This window comes from Periophthalmus magnuspinnatus, chromosome 16 (genome assembly GCF_009829125.3).
Source record: "Periophthalmus magnuspinnatus isolate fPerMag1 chromosome 16, fPerMag1.2.pri, whole genome shotgun sequence".
Classification (NCBI taxonomy): Eukaryota; Metazoa; Chordata; class Actinopteri; order Gobiiformes; family Gobiidae; genus Periophthalmus; species Periophthalmus magnuspinnatus.
The window spans coordinates 6563236-6580812 of record NC_047141.1 but is presented as its reverse complement, the minus strand read 5'-3'; the positions used below and the strand labels follow the sequence as shown (position 1 = coordinate 6580812).

The 17577-nt window shown below is 40.5% G+C and overlaps 1 protein-coding gene and 1 long non-coding RNA gene across 3 annotated transcripts in view; both read right to left on the bottom strand.

Moving 5' to 3' along the window:
- Positions 1 to 17577, bottom strand: part of LOC117383849 (inactive phospholipase C-like protein 2) — a 60006-nt gene that overhangs the window by 32355 nt on the left and 10074 nt on the right. For both annotated transcript variants that reach the window (XR_008649011.1, XM_033981088.2), the window contains exon 2: positions 2388 to 4874. Coding sequence is in view for 1 of the 2 variants with exons in the window: in XM_033981088.2 (XP_033836979.1) it covers positions 2388 to 4874 (2487 nt within the window). In the remaining variant the exon portion in view is untranslated. The remainder of the gene's footprint in view (positions 1 to 2387; positions 4875 to 17577) is intronic.
- LOC129456968 (uncharacterized) lies at positions 8153 to 8822 on the bottom strand. Its single transcript, XR_008649012.1, has 3 exons — positions 8699 to 8822; positions 8446 to 8544; positions 8153 to 8276 (listed from the first exon to the last, which is right to left on the bottom strand). It is a non-coding gene; the product is annotated as an uncharacterized LOC129456968 (long non-coding RNA).

Below are 17577 nucleotides of genomic sequence, written 5' to 3'. Positions count from 1 at the left end.
CAGAACACTCCCAGCATGATGTCACTGCAAAGTATCAGCTGGTGGTTTTCGGATTCTACAATGTGAAGTCATGATCCCAACTTTCCTCCCAGCTGATTACTTTGTACTTTGCCATGAAATATTCAAAAGTTAAATGTACAAGTGTTGAAGCTGACAAGTTCTACAATCGACTAAACCGAAGAACTTTATTACAACAACAATCTGCAGTTTAGCAATAATAATAATAACTGCCTCCATCAGTATTAAATATTATTGGCCTATAGAATGTTGTGATCTCATCTGAAAACCATATTTTTTCAATAAACACATGATACTGTGCTCCATTACAAATCTGCTAAATGTGTGTGTAAAACAAAATATGTGTGATTAAAGAAATATATTGATAGTTTAAGCTTCTAAAGTCACATCTTTGCTTCGGGAGTGGGTGAAGTCATTCCATTCATACTTACAAACAAGCTGAGCAAAGATGAGATAACTCCTGTGTAAAATACCTTCAGGGCTGTACTTCAAAGTTGTAATTTATCAAAATAATACAACACATAGATACTACAAAACACCCCAAAGACATATGACATTAAATTATGATTTTACTGCAATAGTGTTCATTTTAAAATTAAATTGTATAGTTTATATTTGAGGTTCATTCATACCAAAAGTTGTAACTCTTTGTGATTGCATTATGTCACTACAGTCCAGTGTACACAGGATGCACGCTTTACAATTTGTACAGTTATTGCACAGTAAACTTTATCGCTAGTTTCTTAGTCAGTTAGCAAGAAATGAGATGTCGATAGAGGTCAGAGGTTGATAATGTAATGGGAACAACTGACATTAAAAAAAAGCTAAAGAATGTACACTCAATTATGTACTTTAATGAATACTTTCTAATAAAAAAGTTGGCGTATGGATTTTATATAAAAGAATGTGAACATTTCAAAGTAGAAATAAGTGAATGTTTTTGTCTCTTCTAATGCTCTTTGAATTTTACACTCCAGTTTTCCAGCTCAATTTTTTTTTTTTTTTCTATTCAATTAAAAAATAAAAAATAATAATATGCTAACATGCTAATTTTCAGTATGTAACTTTTCTGGACCTCCACCACCTGCTTGTCTGCATAAAGGAGTTATATCTTAGCCTGCGGTGCCACAGTATGATGTATGTGTAATCCCTCAGTCGTCCAGGTATGATCCACGACGAAAGAAAAATTCAATTCTGTCAGCGTTTTAGAGTGAAGATGTTTCGCCGCTAATCCAAGAGACTTCTTCAGTTCTGGTCAGATCACTGGTGGACACTGCCTTATATCTGTCTGAAGGGAGGCGCTAACTACACTGAAACTAACGCACCAATTTGTTTACAGTTTGTTTGTTTGCTCGGTCTAATGAACTACACGAAGCGGGACTGTGTCTGAATCATAATAGGTGTAAGAGCAACCCTTAACGATTATGCAAAATAGGACTCAGGCACAGAGACAAACAGGTGTGTTAGTCTCAGTGTAGTTACTTCAGACAGATATAACGCAGTGTCCACCAGTAATCTGACCAGAACTGAACTGAGCGGCGAAACGTCTTCACTCTAAAACTTTAGTCCAGTCGACAGAATTGAATTTTTCTTTTTGCTATAGGCCACAGTACGACATTAAACTCATCTAGCTTTAATTTATCTACTGATGTCCACACTAATCTGACCCGTAACTTGGCCTTGTCTCCATAGAGATCACTTTAATGCCATATATAGTGGTGCATTCTAGGCAAATCAATAACATCAATCAACACACGCAGGTGGTATGGTCTCCTCTAGAAAAGCTATAAAAAGCACCTTTAAACAAACAAACACAAAAATATTCTATGTTTCATCTGGCTGAGCTGTGTTGTGCTTAAAGAGGAGGTATTTTACTTCTATGGCGTATTAGCTGCTAACACAAAAAATAACATAATATTTAAATCATCACGTTAACTTTTATTGTTCTGAAAACGCTATGTTGACTAAAGCAATGTATTAAAATGTCAGTTTTGTTTTTGGCTCTGAGTTCCCCCTCCCTTTCCTCTCCACGCCCCCTTCAGAGCGTTATCACGACACGATCAGATGCATAGCGCTGATGAAACTACTACTACTACTACTACTACTACTACTACTACTACTACTCGTTGCATCAGGTTTATCATCCTGTTATGCACAGTTTTGTATCGTGCTTTTGTATATTTATGGAGAATTGTCGTGTTGGGAGCATGGATGATGTACGTTTGTGGGTTGTGCACGGGACAGAATCTTATTGCTAACCGTAAAGAATGTGAATTTTTCCTGGGAGAGATCACTAAATTACTGAATCATGCACGGAGGACATCTTTTTGAATAATACCCCCCCATTTAAGCAGTACTTCGTTTCTCACCTGCATGTTTTCCCGCAGATCGGTCGCCTCCCTCAGCGACAGCAGGGCCGTTTTGAACACATCGTCTATGGTCTTGATGAGCAGTACTCTCATGCTGGCGTACTCCCTGCTCTTCTTCCCCTTCCGCACCGACAGCCCCCTCTTGTGCGGCTTCCCACCTCCTCGCCGGTTTGTTATCGCCACGTGGACGAACAACTGCGTGTGTGGTAGCATCTCCCCCGTTAGCGACTGCAACGGCACGTGGCGAAATCCGGGCTGCAGGCATTCGAACGGTATAGTGTACTGCCCGATAAACTCGTCCCCGATATAGTCGTCATCCAGCACCACGAAACGCACCATGGCTAACTCCGGAAGGTTTATCTGGAACTCGAAGCTCTCGTCAAATAAAGGGTTGTCGCCGTTTTGGTGCACCGTCCTGGTTCGTTGCTCGGCGCAGTCGGCAGGGATTCCATGGATCTCCACGTAGACGTAAGGGTCCACCACGTCTCCCTTAGCGCCCGAGCCTTTTGGTTTGGGGAAGTTCTGCCCACTGATGATCTTAATGTGGAGGAGCTGTGGAGAAACCCCTGGCACAGAATCTTTGGTGTTGGCACTAAAGTACGACACTTGCTCTCTCATGATAGCAGGTCGGAGGACATACCCACAGTTGCCGTTCTGGCGAAACCAACCGATGTTCAGATCCATCATGAGACCTGGAGTTTGGTAGTTCATGGCTACGATTTGGCACCCGCACTTCCAGAAATCTTGCGGATTCATATTGCTGGAGTCAATTCTCATCGGACTGGGGTAGATGCGAGCTAAAAACTTCTTGTTGTAGTTGACAAAATCACCTGGAAAGTCGTTGGCACATCGGCTGGCGAAGACCTCATTGAAAGAACACAACTCCCATGGTTTCTGGCTCTGAAAAGACGTGGGGAAGTCTTTAAACTCCACGGACTGGCACATCGTCACCAAATCAGAAAGATCCTTGGAAAGCTGGAATTTTTTGTGTATAATGGCGGGTGGTTGTTCCGTCGACTCGATACTCAAACGTTGGGACATTTCGGCTCCTTCGTCTTCGTCCGTTACCTCTCCTTCTGTCGCTATGCAGTTCATACTCAATTTTTTACCTTTCAACAAAATTTTCCCCTTTAGCAATGCCGGGGAAGGTAGGTAGGGGTCTTCCGGTTTGGGCGAATCTAAATACATTTTATCCCCAAGAATCTTCTTCAAATGCTGGTACATAACTCGTTGCTGCTTTAACGAACAATGGTTTTCCAAACAAAGTATTAATGGGAATTCTGAAGCTACGAATGCGTACTTATTAATGACGTCAATAACATTCCGGAAAACAATCTGGGATGTCATCGTATGTCCAGTGTAAATGACCGGTTCATTGTCTGGGCCGTCCCAAACATCCAATTCCACGCTTCTGCAGCCCATTTTCAAAGCGCGGATATATCCCGTAACATCCGACGGTCCCCTGAATTGGTCTTCTATTAGATACGTGTTGTGCGATGAATTGATGAAATAATGGGACAAAGGTTGGTTCATATCTTGGCAAACTGTTTTATGTTCGGGATCAAAAATATGACACTCCGGTGACATAAGGTAGTTGGTGAAACCGTCCAAAGAAAGCCAATTGTTAACTTGCCCCTCTTTTGACGGTTCATACTTGTGGATAACCTCTAAGCTAGTTTCTTCGCTAACTTGCGGCATACCCTGTTCCGCTTCGAGAAATATCATCAAGTCCTTGGTATCTAAAAATTCCTTGTTACTAGAAAACTGTACAAATAGGAAATAGATCTCTGGCCTGGTACACAAATCGTGGTAAACTTCGATGAACTCGTCTCTCGTCACGTCAGAACCAACTCTGTCCTTTGCTTTGAGCAGTTCCTTAAATTTCAATTCCGTTTTGACATTTTTGAGTCCAGGGTTTAGCTCTTTGATTAGCTGAACCGCAGTACATATGCTAATATGTTTGCTGTTGCTACTGTCCGCTTTATCAAAAAGTTGGCTCAACCAGGATGAGCGCATATTGTTCTGACTGCTCTCAATCATATTTAACGAATGCTTTCCGTAAGATATCAAATACCTCAATCCGGTTACCCATATGTTAGCGACATCCGCAGTGTTAGCCACCAAATCCAATGACTCATAATTGTCCCCGAAGATTATGGAAAAAGCGCAGTCCTCTGAGATCTGTTCGTATGTTCCGTTGGTTCTAAAGGTGTCTGTATTTTTCCCAGTCCGTACTTCTTTGATGGATTTCACGTCGATTTTGGCCTTGTCCGATTCCTTCTTGGAGGGCTCCCATCTGAGTGACTGCATGTCTGCGTCTAGGAGGAAATATCGGTGGTAGACCCGGGAGTTGGATCGGACCTTCTTGAGCTCCGTGCCCTCCACCATGGCACTGAGGCAGTCACTGGCACTGCTGATCTTCTTCTCCGTGGGCATGCTGCTGAATGACACTGTCTTCTTACGTTCTTTGCGTTGCCTGGAACCATCCTGAAACACAGAATTACAACAAGTTAGAGCTGAATTATCCACGTTTTCAACAATAAAATTCGCAGCATAGATCAGATTTTCTGTGAAGTACGCTCTGTGAATTTGTTTATAATGTATTACTTGATGGTTTGGGTTTATAGTTAAGAGATTCACATTTTCCTGTATTTTCTCATTGAAGAGGGAGTGGCTTAAGAGATGATTTAATTAAGAACTGATAAAGATTTGATGTTATTCCTTTATAATTAGTCTTTGGTACCAACAGATCATGTAATGAATGACGTTGGGGACCTTTATTGCAGCGCTATGGAACTGTAAATACAAATAAAAAAAAAGAAATATGTGGTAGATCATACACTTTCTGTAAATCATGGAATTTGCTAATTCACTAATTCATTTGTTCACTCCATACTCTGTAGCCACAGCTGCCCTACGGAACACTGAAAGAAGCGAAACTGCCAAACTGCACCATCAGCCCTCCAACTCCACCAACACTCCCTCACACGCCACATTCGTACTATTTTTCCCCTCTTAAGGAGTGTTGCAAAAGCAGAACTTTGTGACAATAATCAGACCGTTACACACTTTCGTCATCTTATTATGAATCATTTTATCGATTGCAAATTTGTAAGAAAGAGCCATGACGCACAGGGAGGGGAGCTCGTTGGCTGTGTTCCATCTGTTAAAAAAAAAAAAAAAATGCATTTGAATACTAACAATGCACCAAACGGTTTGTGAGATCTAGGAACAAGTAAAGCGTTCTCCTTTCTTAAAAAAGAAGGACCTGATTTTCTATGTAAAAATCAGATCCTCCAACTTTAAGGTTTGTAAGGTTCGTGTAAATAATCTGTATTTCCCTTCTTATCCCTAATATTGTGGGGAAAGCCTTGTATTGTTTGTGATTCCTTCATTATCTACTGTATTAAAAGTACGTACGTTCCACCACACGGCTAGTCGTATTGGTCAGCCCCTGTGTGAGTGAATTTAACCAATCACAGTGAAGTATTAACTCTCAGACGCAGCAGACAGCTTTAGTTACCTCCAAAAGTCATCCACGCTTTATAAGATTGTGGTATGAACTTTTTGGCATATGGCCCATCTCCACTGCAAACAACATGTTATAACAGGAACAGGAATGGCTGGAAGAAGAGTAAATATTATCTTTATTATTTGACTGCTCCCTTTCGTTTGATTGATTTCAGACGCTGCAACTTTGGCTTTCGGGTGGGCAATGTATAGGCAAAGTCTGTTTTAAGTTAAAGAAGGTCTAAACGCTAAACTTTTATTAACTTAAAAACGGAGTGTGTGGCTATTGCAATTTCAAGTACTACCTGACACCACACGAGACTTCCCACATCCTGTTTCTGGCTGCAGGATGTGGTTAGACCAATCACACTGCTCTTTATACCTCCAGACCCCGCCCCCTTCTCCACTCTCACTGTAGCAGCTCTATTTGCAATGTCATTTAGGTGTTTCGTCCCACTTTGATGTTTTTTTTTGGTTTTTTTTAACAGAATCACACAGAATTCTTCACTGTCAGCGACTAAACGAGGACAGGCTCATGTACGGAGGACCAACGAGACCGTATCCTGACATTTCTTAAAGATGGAATAGAGGATTTTCCGGCAATTTCAGAAACCTAAGTCCTGTTGGTCACTTTTCAAAAAACATGCATGTGCAAAATGGCTCCTCTACGTCTCTGCTCTTCTGAAGTAGACGCCGACCAGACATCAGGCACGACACGACGCGACATTTGTAGCCACAACAACATGAATAATTCTTCAAGATACCTTTTAAGACTTTCATCACGTCAGACTCTCCACCAGATAGTCACAACCAATTTTATACACAGAAACGATATGTACATTTGTGCAAAAAATCAGTTTAATTTTTTTTAAATACTGCACTTGACAGAAACTAAATAAATATGATGAACAGGAAGCATAAATAAATGTTTGATTTGTGTTCTGATAGAAGATAGAAGTGGGACTTGATACGTTTCTTCTTTCTACTCCTTTACGAGCTTGTATAAGAACAGATTGTGAGATGTGCTGTACCTGTGCTTGAAATAAATAAACAAATGAAAATGAATGAAAATATGATTGCGATTGTATCAAAACTTCTATAGAACATAAACAGTTTTCAGAATATTGTAATGTTTGCAGTTCCAGGTGCCAGGGAATGAAGCAGAGTCTGTTTTTGAGACTGCGTGCGACTAATAAAGACACAGTTTACATTTGCCATCACTACGCTATGGTAAATCTACACTGACTGAGTATTTAGCGCATTATCACTACTGTTTAGAGCACATAACATGCTTATCTCATTGATTTTGTATTGATGAAATGTTTAATTAAAATATCTAACTTCCAACAAAGTCCAAACGTGACTTTGTCTTTATAGGCTAGAATCCAAAGGCTGCACCTGGAGAAGTGTCAGCAGCTGTTGTAAAGGTGCTTCACTAATGAGCCCAGTCTCATCTCACCTCATGGATCTCACCCCTGATCCACCTCAACCAGAACCACCAAACCCACAGGCGCCTGGCTGCTGTGTCTGTGGGAACTGTAAAAACATGCCCACGCTACACAAGTGCTGTCCAAAAACTGCATTTCAACACTGCCACTGTACACGGGACAGTACATTCTGCAGGTAGGGGCGCTAAGACCTGCCAGGCGCATCTGGAGTGACACAAGGGCTGAGAGGGACGTCCAGGAGAGTGGAGACAGACACAGACAGTTCCATCTAGACCTCCTCTAGACAATATGTCGTGTGGCAACATGGTGCGCTGGGCCCTGGAAATAGGATTGTGATCCCCAGTTGTTGCTTTTGGAAGATTCAGGAACACTTCCCGGATCCTAATGGTAATTATGTTGGTTTTATTCCAGCCCGTGTCTAAGCCCTTACTTGTCCTAATAAAACATGTCTCAAGTTATGTTGTTTTCATAGCTTCGATTTAGGAGGTTGTTTGAGTTATGATTTAGAAAATTCCACACATTACTTATGACAAACAGCAATGTAAATATCATCTGTGAAGCACATAGTTAGAATACCCAGAAAAAAAATACTTTCAAAGAATTATAGATTTATTTGTTATTTTACATATCAACAGTAACATGACAGTAAACCACAGAATGATAAAAGGAAGGTACATGGCTGGGTCAGGCTTGAGCTGGTTGCCCTGTGGGGAAATGAATAAAACAACAAGCAAGTTATTTATGAACAATATTTTATTCACCAAATGTATTTGTTATAAAAACAAAAGTGACAACCACCAGGCTGGCTCTGCTGGCTCTTTGTTGCTACTGTTCCTCTATTGTTGGTGCTGGACCAGACAAGAGCCCAGGCCTCTGTGGATCTTCTGAGGCTTCACTGTGGGTCTGGGATGTACTGGTACTACGTCTTTGTCTGTTTGAAAGATACATTAAAATCAGCAAATAATAATCAATCCAAATGGGTAACTCTAATATTTGCATTATATTTACTTTTGTATACAGTGTTACTGGTTCTACCAAAAAATATAATATATTTTTAAATGAATCTCCCTTTAAAATAGCTAAATGTAAACAGAATTTACCAATCAGAGCGTGTCCTTCATAGTAGTTACACATAACGGGGCTGCGGTCTGGCCCATTGTGCGTGTGTTAGGGGAGTGGATGTCACAGAACTATAATAACTGTAAAAGATTGAAATGATAAACTACAAGTCAATTTTCTTTCAACCTAAACTGTACACAGATAGTTTGGCTTGATAATAAATAGAACAACTGTCAATTGAAAAGTAACCAGTCCACAGATATATGTTATACAAATTAAAAGATAAACATTTACCTGTCCAGGAGAAAGACCATATTGAGTTTCCAGCTCACGCCGTCGAGTAAATGATTCCCACAGAATCACTTCAGTTTTGTTTCTCTCCACTTCAGACTTTTGCTTCTTCTGAGCCACTTGAAGATCGTCTTCTGCCTTCGTCCCTCAGCCATTTTTGAACATCACAGAAATACAGAAACACACGCTACAGTGAAGGATCCAGCTGCTAACCGGGCTACAGAAACATGCTGGCCAAACGATTATGCACGGCCAGGAAATGCACCACTAGCATGTGCCGAGCACTAGTGCGCAAACAATGATTGACAAGTGGGAGGGCCAATCATTAACAGTCACACACACTGAAACGTTTGACTGTTCAACCCTTAAGTCAAGCCTCACTCTGACTCTTTGAGATAACTTAATGATTTTAGAAAGAAAAACATATATGAAATTGTAATTTTTCTGACAAGCATTACGATTAGATTTGCAATTTATGTTTTTAATTAAAATGTACACAGAGTTTTTGTGATTTGATAATTGCAACAATTCAAATTATTACCATTCAATTACAGTGTGTTACTGTGTAGTCCTACGTATAATGGTATGTATGTAAGGTTAAAGGTTTAACTTTTAGGTTTTTTTAATGCCCATTACCAACTGAAATTAGGATGGGCCAATCTGGATTTCACACATGTATCACAAGTTGAAGAAAGATCACAAATGAACTCTTCTAAAAATTATAACAAAATATATTTTCTGGTATATAAAATAATTTGGTACAGGTAACATAAGTCTTATATTTCAATTTTTACATGAAAAAGACAAATCTGATGCACTGAGGACAATACTAATATTGATCGATATCAGCTGGTACCGATACTGGAAATGATTCGACCATCGACCATCCCTGTACACTGTCCCTGTACACTGTCCCTGTACACTGTCCCTGTACACTATCCCTGTACACTGTCCCTGTACACTGTCCCTGTACACTGTCCCTGTACACTGTCCCTGTACACTGTCCCTGTACACTGTCCCTGTACACTATCCCTGTACACTATCCCTGTACACTGTCCCTGTACACTATCCCTGTACACTGTCCCTGTACACTATCCCTGTACACTGTCCCTGTACACTGTCCCTGTACACTATCCCTGTACACTATCCCTGTACACTATCCCTGTACACTATCCCTGTACACTGTCCCTGTACACTATCCCTGTACACTGTCCCTGTACACTGTCCCTGTACACTATCCCTGTACACTGTCCCTGTACACTGTCCCTGTACACTATCCCTGTACACTGTCCCTGTACACTGTCCCTGTACACTGTCCCTGTACACTGTCCCTGTACACTATCCCTGTACACTGTCCCAGGCTGTAAAAGCACGAAACATTTGACAAACATCAAAGGACAATGGAGGATGTACATAATGTGCACAAGAGTGAGCATCATCCAAACATGTTCTTAAAGCTTAAATGACAAGGAAACACGGAGCTAATTCTATTCCTTTACAGTCTGATGGATTGGACACAGCACAGAGGAGTTTTGCTCTGAAAGCCCCACTGAACATAATCCCAATAATCTGTACAAGAATGTTCCACAGGTGTTGCCCTGGGGATGGTCTTCTGTCTCATCTTGGAGTGTACTGTCTGATCATAAATGAAATGTTGCTAAAAGCAAAGACATGGAAATAGATTTTAGACGTGGTACTTCTCACAGTGTTAGTGTCATCCACAGTGAAGATGTTGAAATAGTCGACAGCTACAAATATCTGGGCACCGTGAGTGACAATAGATTGACCTAAATACTGAAACCATTGTGAAGCAAGGACAGCAAAGAACACACCTAGAATTCTCAACAACTTTTATTGGGTTTTTTTGTATTTTTTTTTTACTGAAAGTCTGCCTACTTTTTCTTTCATCTGCTGGTTTCAAACCTTGTCCTTGAAGGACAAAAACAAACTGCAGAGCATTGTTGAAACTGTTTTTTAAATCACAGGTGTCAAACAGAGAGCTGAGTCTCTGTGGGAGGAGCAGGTGTGAGCCATGAGTCTCGTGGCTCAGCCTGTCCATCCTCTGGCTCCTGAGTTTGTCATGATGCCTTCAGGGCGGTGGTTTTATGCGCCTGTAAGAAAAACAAATGGCTTTTCTAACTCTTCTGTGCCTTGTGCTATTAAATCGCTCAGTTCTGATGGTAGTGGTTTATGAAGTTATTGCATTGTAATCGAGTGTTGTATTGTCAGATCTACTTGATGAGTTCCTCTTGTAAACTGTGACACACCGACACACTGTGTGTGTGTGTGTGTGTGTGTGTGTGTGTGTGTGTGTGTGTGTGTGTGTGTGTGTGTGTGTGTGTGTGTGAACTGCTCTGAGGCTGTAAATGAACTGTCCTCTGGAACCTATACAGTTTTCTGTATCTGCATCTAACTACTGTGTAATACTCACAAAACTAATACTGTGTAATACTCACAAATCTAATACTGCAAAATACTCATAAAAATAATACCGTGTAGTAGTCATAAAACTAATACTTTGTAGTAGTCATAAAACTAATACTGTGTAGTACTCATAAAACGTGCACAGTATTTATCGGTCCATTTGTCTTTGTGCACTGGACTCATGGACTTGTGCTTATTCAACAGGTAGAACTGCACCTGTATGTGTCAGATTCAGAAACAAATAGTTTTTGCTTGAGTCATTTAATTAGTACTTAGTAGTACTTAACAGAATGCTTTTGGTTTGCTTTATTAATTTTACTACTTTCAATAAATAATTAAATATTCTATTTGAAGACAATTTATTGTGCCATTTTCTGCTCCACTGACAGAAAAAAATCCTCTCAAACAAATTAATACATGTTTAACTACTCCAGTCAACATTTAAAGTGCACTGTGTCACTTTTCTAGTAGAGGGTGTGGAGGCTGCTGGTCTCTGCTGTGATGGGCAACAGAACTTCAATGGTTAATAGTATGTTGGATGAGTGATGGGTGGTGGTGGGCGGGGCTATAGAAGCCTAGAATTTCTCAGAATATGGCATTAAAGATATCCATGTACATGGAAACTAAAAGGTGGTGCCAATAGAACAAGTGAATAGCACTAGTACTTCAATAAATGTTAGAAACATTAATTCCATAATGTGGAACATTACAAAAGCATTACCGTAAATTTCGGATTATAAGCCGCTACTTTTTTTCCACGCTTTGAGCCCTGCGGCTTTTACAGCAGTGCGGCTTATATATGGAATTTTACTGGATAACGGCCCGGGGGGGGCGCTCTCTAGCTGTAAACGTAAAAGTGAGACAGACGTGGGGAAAGATTCTGCTCTGAAGAATTCACTAGTTTTGATTTTGAACGATCATTTTGCGCATCATGAAATGGATATGATGCAGTTTTTAAGATAAAGAAACAGAAAGGAAACAGAGCAGGGGTCGGCCTTTAACACGCAAAGAGCCATTTGGACCCACTTTCCACGTAAAATAAAACACTGGGAGCCGCAAATACTTTTTGACATCTAAAATGAAGATAACACTGTGTATAATAATAATAATGTAACAGAATAATGTAGGTTTTACTTTCACGGACAAGCCTTCTACACGTGGCAGATAAATATGGCAAAAACAACTTAAGTGCATAAAAAAATACAACTCACCAAACGGCTGCATCATGCATCGCACTGATTATGTGATTATGTCTACTCTGCTCCGCAGTTTCTTTAAAAAAACAACAACAAAAAAACTCGTAGCGTATCGTTTAATCCCAGGTGCTTATTCTCCATGTGCCAAAGCAGTTTTGAAGGTTTCATTGCCTTATTTGCTTTTCCCGTATGTTACGTAGAGCGGACTCTGTGCGTGAGTCACCTGCAGCGACAAACCCAGATTTTAATTTCTGTTAAATTTATCTTTCTTTTTCTTGGAGGTCGTAGTCTCCTCTTCTGGCTCCTCAGTTGTCCTTTTCCCCTTTGTTAAAAAGATCTCCAAAGACTTTCATTTTGGCTCATTTTCACTCGCTTGTGGCTCTACTTTTGTGCGTCGTGTCTGATGTGTTATACGTGATACGTCACCGCGGAGACAAGAGCAGATAATATACTTGCTACTACATCAAATAGATTTCTGTGGCGATTTCCAGCAGGATTTTCATGATACATCTACGGACGAGCTTATTAGTGTGTCATTAGGGACGGGCAAAAGTTGCTCCTGACCCCTGTGCGCACAACGTCTGAAAATCAGGGCTCTTTACGCAGGACTGTGAGCTGTGTCAGTGTCAGTTCCCAAGCCACGCAGAGCCGCAGTATAAGGCTGAAAGAGGCGCATTCGGTTCCGGAGCCGCGGGTTGCCGACCCCTGAAATAGAGCCACTGCACGTAAGCTCGACATCAATGAATCCAACTTGGTCAATGTAAAAAGACGACAAAAGTTTTCAGAGGAAATAAAAGCAGATTTTCCGTGTTGGTGCAGCTTTATTTTCTAAACCTGCAGATGTGTTCATCCCGTGTTGATGTCGTGTTGGTGCCAATTTTCAGGCACAGTTTAAAAAAAAGCGTGTCGGTGCACCGTCTTTCTGTGTAAATGTCTCATGTTACAATATGAAAACCTGCGGCTTACATTCAGGTGCGGCTTATATATGTACAAAATTGATTTTCTCTTCAAATTTAGCTGGTGCGGCTTATATCAAGGTGCGCTCTGTAGTCCGAAATTTACGGTAAATCCATGGAGAGAAGCAGGTGGCGGACTCTAGACACTACACTAGAAAACTTGTGTGTATTTAATATTTTAAATTTAACAAATTTTAACTCTAGACTTTATTTTTGTAGAGAGTGAAATGATATTGTTGCATTGCCAGAGTGTTTTTTCCTCTCAGAATGCAGCTGATTGCAGTAGATTTAAAGCGGCCCACGCACTGATCCCAGGGGAACCCCAGAGCTCCAGGGGCCATTATCTGAACTGTTCTGGCTCACTGAAGCAGGCCTGGACTCAGCCTCCTGATTCCAACACAGAAGGGGTCACCTTCAAACCAAACAAACTACTTCACTGGTCAAACTCGAATATCTGTGTGTTCAGGCGTCACGCAGAGCTGCCCATCACGCCATAAATAAACAAAGTGCCGTAAATAAGTATAAATAAGTATAAATAAGTTACAATTATCCATTGCATACTGTCTTGCAAAGAATATAATCTCAAAGTCACGTTAGCGCGTCCTCACGTTAGCGCGTCCTCACGTTAGCGCGCCCTCACGTTAGCGCGCCCTCACGTTAGCGCGCCCTCACGTTAGCGCGCCCTCACGTTAGCGCGCCCTCACGTTAGCGCGCCTTCACGTTAGCACGTCCTCATTAGCCTGTGCAGGAGGGCTCACATCACAGTCAGATCAGTTGCAGAGGAGCTGGTCCTGACCCAGAGCTCAGGCCTCTGCAGCTGATCAATGCTTCTCATGTGAGACGTGTTTGAGCTGCACTCACTAGACCACACCATGCAAAAAATACTATTTATGCAGAAAAAGTACTAGCAAACTGCATATTTATACAACAACAGATTCAGTGTGTGAATCATGAGTTTAATCTGCCTTTTCACATTTAAATACCACATCTTCATCTCTCTTCTCTTTTCTGCTGCTGTCTCATATAAACACTTTTAATCTAAATAAAATGATTAATCCATTAATACTAGTTTTGGTCGACTAAGACTCCATCAACTGAAGCATTAAAGTTATCTCCACTGAGACAAGCAAGTGGTGCCACCAAGCTGAGTTACAGATTTGATCAGTGGGGACGCAAGCACACGCACAGTAAGAATACATGTAATAATATGCAAGAATGCATATGCAATAATATACAAGATGCATAAGCTCAAGAATCCATGGAGACAAGCAGGTGATGCCGGTCTGGTGTTTTCCACCAGAAAAATGACATAATGCAGCATTAATTGCAGGCTTTGCAGTTTTCTAATTGTGACATTAGAGTCTGTGGACAGGATCCTTGTGTGACTTTAACATAATCGGCTTAAACTGCACTTTTCGGCCGTGCTGGGCGTTATTGCATAAGTGTTTTGTAATGGAGCTGAGAGCAGAGAGAAAGAGGAAGTGAGCCCCGCATATGACAGGAAGCGGCAGGCTGAGCTCGGATGTGACAACAGGACCACCCTACAGAACACACTGCTATTTACAACAACTACACACTCAGCAGTGCTTCATCAGAACATACTATCTCCTGTGTTGTGATCACAAACAGGGCTCCACAGTTCATCGCTGCGGAATCAAGATCGCAATTTGACTTGGTGCAATTAGCAAATGACAAACGCTGCAATTGTTTAGATAAAATATCTTGGAATGTTTACAGAAAGAATCCTGCTGAACCTGTAGTTTAGATCTGTACAAACGTGCTCTGAAATGCATGGGATTCTTGTATTAGTTTATGGGTTTATTCAGTCTTATCTCTGATGTTAACACTCCCGGAGTCGTTAATAAAGTGGAGTTTTTTAAGCATATATCGCAAATCTAATCGCAAATTTATAATTTTATTTTTTTTTAACCAAGATCGTGCAGCCCTACATGCTCCTCACTATCTCTCACTCTTAATCTGATTCTTCACAAAATTGTTCAGCCCGAATTCTGACATGTTTCACACACTTTATTTTCTGTTAGGTCATTTTTTTTTCTTATTTTAAGCAAATTTGCAATTAAATAGTACCATATTTTCTGGAGTTAAGTACATAATAATAAAGAAAAAAACATATATTTCACATATAAATTGTATCTGAGTATAAGTCGCACCAGCCAAAAAATGCATAATAATGAAGGAAAAAAAAAAAAATTTCACATATAAATCGCATCTGAGTATAAGTCGCACCCTCAGAAAAAATATATATTAAAGACCTATTGAGTTAGAAAACTGCGGTGCACAACGGGACCCGACGTCGCAGTAAATATCTTCATATGTGGATAGCTGCACATCACACTGGCGAGTACTATCACACACGTATCACCGGTTAAGAAAATAAAATTGGAAAACGAAGTACAGATCAGTGAGCGTACGCCAGTGGACGTGAAAACAGGGGTTGATTGACAAAATGGCGTCTTGCAAATCACATTTATGTTAATATGTCTTCTATATATCCTCAATCATTCATATAAAACCACATGGGAATATCAAAGTACGTACCGTATTTTCCGGACAGTAAGTCACACTTTTTTTAATAGTTTGGCCAGGGGTGCGACTTATACTCAGACGCGAATTATACGTGAAATATATTTAATTTTTCTTCATTATTATGTATTTTTTGGCTGGTCCGACTTATACTCCAGAAAATACAGTACTATTTTTTGTGTTAAAATTCATTGTATTGTTTTTTTTATTCTCTTTGTGGTGTTAAGTATTAAGTCCATTCACATCAAATTGAAATGTGAGTCTCCTGGCGCTCGTGCAGGTGTTGTGTAGGTGTTGGCGAGCGTTTTGGGACACTTCTGCGATTATTAAGAGGATTTTTGCTGTCAATCATCAGAGAGTGTGTGGTGTTCCTCACATTCAGAATGAAGAGCACAGTTTAGAGGATATTACCCAACTGAATTTAATGTGAGGAACTGACTTGTGACATGTTCAGACGTTGAGTCATACGTGAGATTAGAATTGGGAAATCTACAGAGACTTTGCGATATCTCCAGTTCTGTGATAAAGTTTTGGTCTCCATGGAGATGTGACTGCTCTGCCTAGAATGTTCCACAGTGGGTTTAAATGTATTCATCTTTTTACCGTAGGTCCCCCTTTCTACAGATCTTACCTGTAACTTCCCCTGGTGGTAATATCTCCGTGGAGTTTTAAACTATACTTTGTGAAACATTACTGGCAAAACAATAACATCTCCATGGCGACACGCAGGCCCTGCACCAGAAAAGTTACACAGTGCACCTTCCTCTGCACAATTCTGTGTATTTGTTGAACTTTACTTGAATACACTTTACCGCTACTTTCATTTTTAGTCACTGCAAATTCCCACAGCGGCAGGGTGGAGTATAAGCAAGAAGGTTCCAGGTTCATATCCCAGGCTGAAGAGCTTTTGTGTGAAGTTTTGTTTAATGCAGAGATCTACAGTCAATCCTCTGTCAGTAAAAACATGTGGTTTGGAGCAGAAGGAAGAAATTAGATTTTCTTTTTGTTCCAAATGATTATTTTGAAACCTGTCTCATTTATGTTCAGAAATGTTAAATTGAAAGCCACTTTTATTCTTTGTAATAAGTTTGTTTGTGATAAACTGGATTGTATTGTGATCACAATTAGATTCAATTTATTTTATGTTAATAGGATTCTGTTCAATTCTGTTCACATTTTAAACATGTCCAGAAGAACTGACAAAAGACTGAAATCTGAACTGACAAACTAATACAAGATTCACATCAACATGTTTGTACAGATGTAAACAACAGAGTTAGCATCTTTTTTTATGCAGAATACGACCACATGGAGACACAGAGAGGGCATCTGACACACAGGGACATGTTTGTACAGATCTAAACTACAGGAGTAACAGTTTGTATTCACAACAAGCCAGAATAGTTTGTTGTTTGCAGAGGAAATTATGGCACTTACAGTCTGCTAATTGTGCCTCTTCAAATTATGACTTTGATTTGATTAATCTCTCAGCCCTAGAAGACAGGGCGGGTGAAATGTCTTGCCTAACGACACATCCCCAGCCCTGTCTCTTTCCTCTGGAGGCTGGGCTGGCTGGACACATCCTGCTGCTGTAAATCTCCTGTAAACAGCTCTGAGTGTGAACAGGGAGATTAGTGCCAAATGTGCACGTCTCCTGTCAATGACACGTCCATCAGCACAGACACAAGGACAGGCCTCGTCCAGCACACACTCACTACGTTTATACACACAACTCACAGTCACACTCAAATCATCTTAGGGT